Here is a 9,534-nt window from a genome sequence, read left to right as displayed (position 1 = left end):
ATCCAAGGCGCCCCCGCGCCCGCCACGCGTCGCCCCCGCCTGCTCTCTCCTGCGCTCTCCTGCGCTCTCCCGCCGCTCTCCCGCGCCCCTGCACTGCGCCGGCCGCTGCCGACCCGCTGTTGGGGGCGCTCACCCTCTTGGTGGCACTGCCTTCCTTGGCGGCTGGGGTTCCGCCGCGGCCGGGGTTTTGCTGCCACATGCTGAGGCGGCCGAGGGGCACGACGACAAGAAATAACACGCCACCGTCCCGGCCCCACCCCCGTCCCCGCCGGGCCCTCGCCGTCGGCGCGACAGCCGCGCCGCCGCCAGGCGCCGCAGGGCCCTGCGGTCAGCCGTCGGCCCGGGGCCGCGCGCAGCGGCAGCGCGGGGCGCGGCCGCGCCAGCAGGCCTGCCTGATCCCGCCGCCGCGGCCGCGGTGTCGCGGCAGGGCTTTCCAGCCGGTCGGTCTTTCCCCCCTTCAATTCGTGTCGAATGATCTGGTATGCGGGGGCCGCCGCCAGGGGTGCGCACGCGCGCGCCGCGGGCGCCCCTGGCGGGCGCGCCCCAGGGATGCCGCGGCCGGCGCCGCCCTGATTGGCTGCGCCGGCCGCTGCGACTGCGGGCCCTCCCTTTCTGGACGGGGCGCAACCCTCAACTGTTGGGGTTGCGGTGGAATATGCAGAGAGCCATTCGCCGGGGCGGCCCCGACGAGGCTCCTTGGTTTGCTTGTCATCGCGGCTGCGCCTGCTTTTATCGCGTCCCACCTTCCTGCACCTGCCGAGCCGGCCGCCCGCGGCGGCACGCCGTGGCGCCCAGTCGGGGCCTTTTGGGTGGCGGCGGCACTGTCTGCTCCCTCCAGTTGCGGCCCTCTCGCGATTGCGTGCCTGCATTCTTATGCATGCTCCCGCGCGCCGCGACTTCCACCCGCGCTCGCACGCACACACACTTGGATGCATGGTCGGCACTTGAACCTGGGTCAAAGCGAAGCGGCCACGGCGGCGGGCCCGCCGTCGCGGCCCGCACCCCGTCTTGCACGCGCTGCTGCCGCTGCGGGTGTCGCCACCATCACCGCCGCCGCTGCTGCTCATGGTGCTGTGGCTTTTGGCGCAGCGCGCGTGCAGCCCTCGTCATACACGTGGGCATGGGGCGCAATCAGACCCTACCCTTCCAGCTGTAGGGGTGCTGGCGCACGGCAGCAAATGCTTGCCGGCAGCGGGTTTTCTTGGGCGTCTAGGCCGCGTCATGTATCGCCGGCCTGCCCTTTCTGGGGAAAGGGGAACCCCACGCGTGGACACCGGCGAAACGCCGGCAACAGGCCCGGGCCCGCACCGACGGGCGCGCGCCGGCATCTTTGGCGCGCGGAGCGCTCTCGCTGTGCTGCGACCAATGAGCTGCATCTGCGGGCACGTTCCCCGGCCTCGTGTACGCCTTGACCAGCTGCCTTGATCGCGTCCATAGGAGTAGTCGTCGCGCGTCCGCCTGTGTAATACTGCACTGGCTCTCGGCCGCAATCACGCAGGGCCCTCCCTGCCCACCCCCTTGGACACCACCGAGCGACGATGACACGCGGCGGCTGATGCTGCTGCCTCTGCACATCAAGCCTGCCGTTAGTGGGCGGATCACAGCCACTGGGCGTCGCACCTGGCGCAAACTGGCCCGGGGGTAGCAAGGCGGCAAGCTTGGGACACGAGGTGGAAATATGCCCACATCAGCTCATCCGTATCTGCTGATAGTGATTCATATGCGCCGACAGGGACTGAGGGGCACTGGGCTTGCACAATTTACATTCACACAATCATGGAGGGGCACGTGCAGACGGAGAGAAGGAGAAGCCTTCCCTGCAGTGCTCTGATGCAAGCGGTGCGTGCGCCTCAACAGGAGGGTGCAGCAACTTGCTGCATTCACATGGACAGCAGCTTCACAGTTTGTGTCGGCAGGAAGGAAGGGTCAGGTTTTCTGATTTCATTGTTTAGCTGTTGTACTGTATGAACCACAGCCACAGCTTGCCAGAGGGGCAGCTGGCCGTCACAGAGGGTGCAGCCGCAAGAGTGATGTGTGCGCCGCACAGGGCGTCTTGCAGCAGAGGGCTGCACGGAATGACCTGCAATTTACGGCACAAGGCCGCCTGCCGCCGCCGAGGACAAAAACTTAGGTGGCTTTGCAGGCTGATCCATGCGCACAGAGTAGAGGATGAAGATGGAGTGGTTATCCAGCCTGCTGTCCGGGGGCCTGGTGCCCCTGCCCCCCATGCAGCGAGGTTTGGTGTCTACTCGACGCACCGCACCCATGTCGGCTGCTCGGCACCCTCTCCTGCATTCAAGGCAGCAACCTTCAGACCCCCGCCATCACGCCAGCAGCCGCCGCCCCGCGCCCGGCCTGACCACCGGCGCGGCCCCCGCCCTCTTGCCGCCCGGCGCGCCCGCGGCGGCCGACGAGCCGAACACGGCGTCATAGGCGCCGACCCACGCGCCCGGCTGCGACAGCCCAGCGTCGCTGCTGCCTGAGGGGGCTTGGGCGGCGCTGACCGCATACCAGAGCTCCCCGTCAAAAAACTGTGGAGGGGGGCGGGCCAGGCACACAGATGCGGGGGTCAGCAGGGATGTCAACGGCCGCTGGGTTGTAGGTGGGGCGCAACTGGGTCGCAGCTGGGGTGCAGCACGCGCGAGGGGTGTGAGCAGCATAGCGGCATTGGGCAAAGGGCGACAGGGTGGCAGGCAGCCCCGGCGCCCAAGGCGCACACACGCGCAACCAACAAACAGCTGCAGAGGGGGCATGGCGGAGCCCTCCGGGGTGCGTTCCGAGTGAGAGTTCGCACAGACACGCTGACAGCGCATGATGTCAGCAACAGAGCTACACACATAGAGGCATGCATACCCACAACAACCGCGCCCGGCCGCCTGCCGCTGGCCCTGCCCCGCACCTGGGCCGAGCTGTAGAGGCCCCACGCCACCAGACCCTCGTTGTAGGGGTCCTCCACCGCGCCGTCCCCCGCCATCACGCGCAGCACCCGCTGCTTGGGCACGCCTGTGGTGCCTGCCACGCTGACACAGACGCCTGGGATGGAGCGCAGAGAAAGGGGCACACAACTGGCATCAGTCAGGGCTGCAAAAATGGGGGACGGAGGCCCGTGTGCATGCTGGCAGTGAACCAGCGGGGTACACGAGTGCGGACCGGGTAAACCGAGCATGCAGTGCTGCCTGGCTCTGGCAGTCCGGCGCGTCTGGACACCCGAAGGTACCAGAAAAAACAACGGCTCGGGAACGGCTACCAACCAAGCCCTACACCCTGAACCCTGGACCCCGAACCGCAAAAGGAGTAGGCCGGGGCGCACCTGCATACATGGGCGCCGCCGCCGGCGCGGGCGAGCCGCACGCGTACGCCAGGTGCACGCGCCCCGCCGGGTCCACCGCCACCGCCGGCGACCCGAGCGCCATCGCGGACGCGGCCGGCGACGTCGCGCTGACGACGCCGCTCGCGGCCACGGCGACGTCGCCCTGAGGCCCGCCGCCAGCCGCGGCGGCGGCGGCGCCCGGGCTGGAAGAGGAGCGGTCGCAGAGGTTCCCTGCGGCGCGCACCTGGGCCCAGAAAATGCTGGGGATGTCGGGCTGCTTGTCCGGGTTGGCCACGTTCGGGGGCGAGTTGAGCTCGGGCTTCGCGAAGTACAGGTCGCCGTTGGAAACGGCGGCCTGGGCAGGGGCGAGAGGACAGCGGATGGATAGGAGCGGCGGTCAGAAGGCCTGACGCTCGGCAAGGTCAATCGGGGCAGGTGCGGGCCGGTGCTGCGTATCATACGTGGATATTGCAGATAGAAACAACATGGCATGGCATGGATGTCTGCCATAACAACAGAGGCCGCCTCGTGCTCCGCTGAGCCCGAGCCCTTGCGTGCTTTGGTCTCTCGCACGTCTGGGCCGCCCCTCACCGATGACACGCGGAAGGCGCCTGCCACCTCCAGCTCGATGGGCACGCTGCTGCCCGGCTGCTGGATCTGCAGGGAGTCTTTCGGCCTCGAAAACTGGAAACCCTTCTGGAATGCCCGGGCCCGCAGGCGGGGCGACTTGGTGACGTCATCAGTCATGGACGTCAGCAGGTTGGTGTCTGTGAGCTTGATTACGGCCATGGTGTTGTAGTCGCCAGATTCCTCGCCGTTCTGTGGCAGTTGCGGCGGTTGGGGCGTTGGTTGGCAGTTGTGCAGGGGATAAGGTGCAAGGGGGCTGCGGTGCAGGTAGGGGGTGACCCATCTTTTGTGGTAGACGCATGAGCAGCATCAAAGAATTCCCTCTGGTCTGCTGTTGCCGGGCAGTGACAGGCATCACCGCCCGCACCGCAGATGTCATGCACACCTGCGAGACGAACAGCGCGCGCGCCGCGGCGGCGTCCGCCGCCGTCTGGGGCCGCGCCGGCTGCAGCTGCACCCACTGCGCCTGGCCGCCGCCCAGGCTCTCGGCCGACGCGGCGACCTGGAGGTCACTATAGACCGCCACAGGCAGCGGCGCCGCGCTCTGCGCGTCGTACAGCGCGGCCTTCGGAACGGCGTATATAAACGCGCCCGCAAACCCGTCCTTGTCCGTTGCCGAGTCGAGGGCGCTGCAGAGCACCTCGCCTGTGACGTAAACCCCGTATCCGTCGAGCGTGGACTGCGCGTTGTAGATCACGGGGTAGTGGGTGTCCGCGTTGCAGGCCGTAATGCCCGGGATGCCTCCGGGGTCGGGCAGCGCGAAGACCTTCCAGTCCCCTGCCGGGTCGTCCGTCATCGACGCCGCGAGCAGCGGCTGCCCCGGCCGCGACGTGTCCCAGTTCCAGTCGCTGTACGCCGCCGCCATGACCCACCGCCGCGCGGCGGCGTCGAACTGCAGCGTGGGGAAGTCCACGACGCTGTCGCCGGCCGGGGCGCCGGGCGGCAGCACGCCGGCGAAGAGCGAGGAGAGCGCGACCGGGTCCACCACGGAGCCGCCCGCGGCGTCGTACACGCCGGCGGCCTGGGCGGAGGCCTGCATCACGGTGACGATCTTCTGGCCGCCGTAATCGACGCTGGGGGTTGACGGCCGGTGCGGTGGTGGGGGTGCGGGGTGCGGGATGCGGGGTCATGGGTGCGGGGTGCGGGATGCGTGGGTGTGGGTGTGGGTGTGGGTGTGGGTGTGGGTGTGGGTGTGGGTGTGCATGCCAGTATGAGGATAGGCGGATATCTTGCGAAGCCAATAGCGCGCGTGTGCTGAATTGGGACAAGTGGTGATGGTGGGCCCATGGGGGGCATGGCAGGATAGCGCGGGGTGAGCAGCAGACAGGGGGGGGGAATTATGGCAGGGTGTCAACAACACCAAGCATGGCAGCAGACGCATTTGAAGATCCTCAAAGTTGCTTGACTCGGCTCCCATGCAAGACGTGCACGCAAGTGGTGACACCACCCGAACACTCTAAGGTCCGCATACCCACGTACAACCAAACATGCCCCACGCACAACCGCACACACCCGAACCCAATCACACATACCCCACTCACAATCACGCACGCACCTCGCCACGGCGAGCGCGAGGTTCAGGGGGTTGTAGCCGCCGTTCTGGCCGTACCCAACGCCCCAGAACCCGTCCGAGCTAACTCCGTCCAGCAGCGTCTCTGACGCGAGCGCCGACGCGCCTGGCGCCCGCCCCGCGGGCGCGCCCGCGGCCGCTAGCATGCCGGCCCTCACGATGTTGTCGCTGACGATGGGGGCGCTCTCAAACGCCGCCGGCTTTGAGGCCGACGGCATGACGGCTTTCTCGGCGGCCGGCGGCGCGGGGCCGGCGAGGCGCTTGGCCGCGAGCGCGGCGGCGGAGGCCTTGCGGGCGCGGAGGCGCGTGACCGCGATCCGGGCGGCGACGCGCGTGGTGAGGCTGCGGGTGCTGGCCGCCTGGGAGACCTCAGCCATGGGCTTGAGCTCTGAGAACTTGAGCTTTTTGGGAGCACCTGGGGAGGATGGGGCGTCCAATGGCGGTGAGGCAGTGAGTGGCAGTAGGGCACCCCCCGTCGGATGTACTGACAAGTAGTTTGCCCTCACAACCAGCTGGTGGTGCCTGCAAGCTGTCGCACAAAACTCAAAACGAAAACCTGAGGAGCCACGCGCAGTCTGTTGCAATATCAGGGATGGAGCCAATGACCACTTGTTGCGCCCATTACCCCCCCCCCTCGCCGTCGGAATTCTCACTCGACTTGAGGATTGCAAGTGCTCTCTGCTCTTCGGGGCACTGCTCCCGCGCCGCGGGCGGCTGCACGACCGGCGGCGCCCGCGGTGACAGCGGCGGGGGGACGGGAGTCGTGGAGGCCGGCGGCGGCGAGGCTGGGGAGGTCTCTGTGACCGGCGGCCGGACGAGGGGAGAAGACGGGACCGGGGGGGCGGGCTGGACTACCTCCGGCGGGGCCTTGGGGCCGGCGTTGGACTCCGCAGAGCCGGGAGGCAGGCCGCTGCCTGGGGTGCGTCGAGGGCGTGGATGCAGCGCTGTTAGGTGCTCCGTTTCCATTACCAGCGGCCCCAACAGCCCCAACTTGCTCTGCACGCGGCCTGCTGCCCTACGTGCAGCACATAGCTTTCAAGAGTGCATGCGCGCCTCGTGGGGGCCTCCGCTTGCATGGAGAACACCCGTGTGGCGAGCCATCAGATCTGTATTGTCAAGGCATGCATGCCCGCAGTGGTGCTGCGCTGCGCCTACCAAAGTTCTCCCCTCCCCCCACCCTTGCAGCTGCATCTCACCTCCCCACTCCATCCAGCAGGGGCTCTCCAGCGACATGGGCGTCCCCCTAAACCCTGAAAGCACCATGGTGCCCTTCTTCCACTGCTTCCGGCCCCACGACAGCGCCGCCGCGCGCCCCGCGGGCGCGGCGACGCCGGAGCCGCAGGACTGGGGCTGCTTTGGGGTCTCGAACGCGAAAAATGTCACCCAGGCGGCGGTGCCGTTGGCGTTCGGGGTGGATATAACCTGCTGGAGCCCCCCTTCGAGGGGCCCCACCAGCCGCGTCGTCGCGACGGCGGCCTCCTTGGGCCCGCCCTCCCGCGCGCGCACGCGCGGCTTCTTACGCGCGGCTGCGATCACCGCGGCCTCCGTCACGGGCGGGGAGGTGTTGCCGATCTTGCCGGTGAGGTTGAAGGATTTGGGGCCGTAGCTGAGGCCGATGACGTTGCCGCCGGCGTCCAGGCTGCACTCAACGTAGTAAATGGGCTTGTCCGGGCACCCAAACGGCGCTTTGTAGGCGGGTTCCGCCCCGCGCGTCGGCGCGTCGGCGCCGCGCTCGCCGTCGTCGCGGACGCGCGTGTCCTTGGAGGTGCGGGCTGCCGCTTCGAGGAGGGCGGCCGCGCCGCGCAGCAGCATGTTTGCAAACTGCGGGTTGAGCAGCGCTGGCGGCGCCGCCGCTGCCGCCGCCGCGCTCGCTGCGCATGCGCCGAGAGGATGGTCCGATTGAGGTTTTTGACGAGCATCTCGAGGTTTTCGTTCTTGCGTGCATTCAAAGCAAGGCCGCGCAAAACTTGTTGCGAAGTGCGGGTCCCGCCCGCTCGGCCGCGCCCACCTGAAACGCGAAGGGTAGGCGTGGATACGGCTAGTAGCCACACAATCACCACTGCGGCTTTCATTCTGCTTGCTTGGCCCTGTCGGGCCACCGCACTGTCAAACCCGCCGAGGGGCGAGTACTAGCGGCCTACAACGCCAGGCAGGCTTTTATAATCGTGACTGACTACTCGATACGTTGGCAGATAATGTATTCGCGCTTGTGGAATGCGCCGGGATGCATGTCGCGCAGCTTGCACAAGCTCATTCGCACCTGCCAACCCAGCTATCCCCCCAAGCGCCCGACTTTGCGCTGGAAATTGCCTCACAGATGCATGCAAAGTCGTGCGTAGACATCCAGGGCAGAAATACAAGTTGCACTTACTACCGGGGGTACCCCCCAAAGCGGTTTGGTGCACTCATCTGGTTGTGTGAGGGGAGGGCACCCGGCCGATGGGGCCAGCACTGGAAGTTTGATGCAGACACGGTGTGGCGCTTCACGCCCATCCCAGCTGCCCCGGTGTGCGTACTACATACAATGCTTTGGGTTGCGCTTGCGCTAGCAAGTCTTGCACACGCTTACACTGCAGAGCGGCGTGCTGCGGCAGCGCCTCTGCCATACGCTCATGTTGTGTCTTGTTGGCAAGAGCGGGTGGCTGAAACAAGTGGATGCGAAGTGGGGGCCAGGAGGGGCGAGTGGTGGTGCAGGCACAACACGACCGGCACAAGCAACCTCAAAGCAGCAGGGGCGGGCAAACCCACCGACGCAACGCGAGGGACTATACAGAGACAGGCATTGCAGGGCGTGGGAGCGGCGAGGCAGCTACCGGGCGGCTTCCGCAGGAGCGCGCCAGTGAAAACAATAACACGTTGCCCAAAACAATGCGCCATTGCGAAGGCCAGGCGGCTGCGCGGCCAGATGCCGCCAGGGGTTGCTTAAATGCGTGCATGCGTGAGGCTCGGCCGTCCCGCGGCGCTGCCCTGGGCGCGTGTCACACTACGAACCCCGATGTATGCCAAAAGCCATACGTCAGGCGCATCCTTGCGCCAACATCGGCGCCCATAGATGCGCATACCCCGAGGCTGCATCGGCTGCTAGCCGTGCACCCGGGATGCCGCAGGCTCCCGGGATCACGAGTCGCACGTCGGCCGCGGTTCGCAGCGTGCAGCAGCAGCTGCGGCCCCCACGCATGCTGAAAGGTGTGGGTTGCGTACGCCCATCGGGTGCGAGCGCCGGTGCTGAAAGGTGTGGGTTGCGTATGCCCATCGGGTGCGAGCGCCGGTGGCGGCGCGTCAGTCGTAGCCCAGGGCGACGTGGAAGCGCCCCCGCCGCCGGTCGTTCCACGCATACTCCAGACGCAGCGGCCCCAGGGGCGAGTCGATGCGCACGCCGGCGCCGTAGCCGTAGCCGCTGGGAGGTCGATGGGCGAGCCGTCGCGGTCGCGGGCAGGGTCGGTCCGGGTGGGTCGGGACTCTGAGCAAAAGCGGGGGGTTGTGTATCTACTGCAGCCCCCGCACGGCCAGCCGGGCCGGCGGCCGGCCACGGCCGGAGCTCAGCACTGACCTGCTACGCCGCAAATGGCGCACCCTTCCGCGCCCCGGCGTGAGCCCTCCTGGCCCCGCCTGCCTGGGCCAGCCTGCCCCGGGCCCCCAACCAGGATTACACCACCAGGGCCCCCGTTTCCCGCCTGTTATTCTTTTTTGCGCTTTCTTTGTTGTCTCACTTTCTTGTTTTGCTGTCGTTTTTTCCCGTGTGTCACCTCTATCGCACCTGCCCGGCTTGCCGCGCGCCCCCGCTGGGTCCCCTATGACGCTCTCCCCAGAGTCCAGGTCGGTGGCGTAGTCCGCAAACAGCGTACCCTGGACTGGCTTGTGGATAGTCCACCTGGGGGGTTTCCAGGGTTTGGGGGGGTCAGGGGTTGGGACGGTGTTTGCGGGAAGAAATTTCGGGAGGGGAAGGTGGTGGGTGGAGGGTGGGGATGAAGAGAGGTTTGCCAGCTCCCTGGGCCACAGGGGCTGCCGCTGTGGCGCAGGCAGCGGA

At 67.5% G+C, this 9,534-nt stretch overlaps 1 protein-coding gene across 1 annotated transcript; it reads right to left on the bottom strand.

The window, feature by feature from the left end:
• Positions 1-2,324: 2,324 nt before the first annotated feature.
• Positions 2,325-7,319, bottom strand: MNEG_10515 (hypothetical protein; the record flags this gene model as incomplete). The annotated part of the gene is made up of 8 exons (XM_014041013.1): positions 2,325-2,531; positions 2,900-3,033; positions 3,311-3,665; positions 3,902-4,129; positions 4,323-5,010; positions 5,493-5,922; positions 6,161-6,421; positions 6,704-7,319. The coding sequence occupies 8 exons, from the start codon at positions 7,317-7,319 to the stop codon at positions 2,325-2,327; spliced, it is 2,919 nt and encodes a 972-aa protein (XP_013896467.1).
• Positions 7,320-9,534: the final 2,215 nt, after the last annotated feature.

Source organism: Monoraphidium neglectum (assembly GCF_000611645.1).
Source record: "Monoraphidium neglectum strain SAG 48.87 unplaced genomic scaffold scaffold02348, whole genome shotgun sequence".
NCBI classification, from domain to species: domain Eukaryota; kingdom Viridiplantae; phylum Chlorophyta; class Chlorophyceae; order Sphaeropleales; family Selenastraceae; genus Monoraphidium; species Monoraphidium neglectum.
The sequence above is the reverse complement of the archived record's forward strand: the minus strand, read 5'-3'. Positions and strand labels throughout refer to the sequence as shown.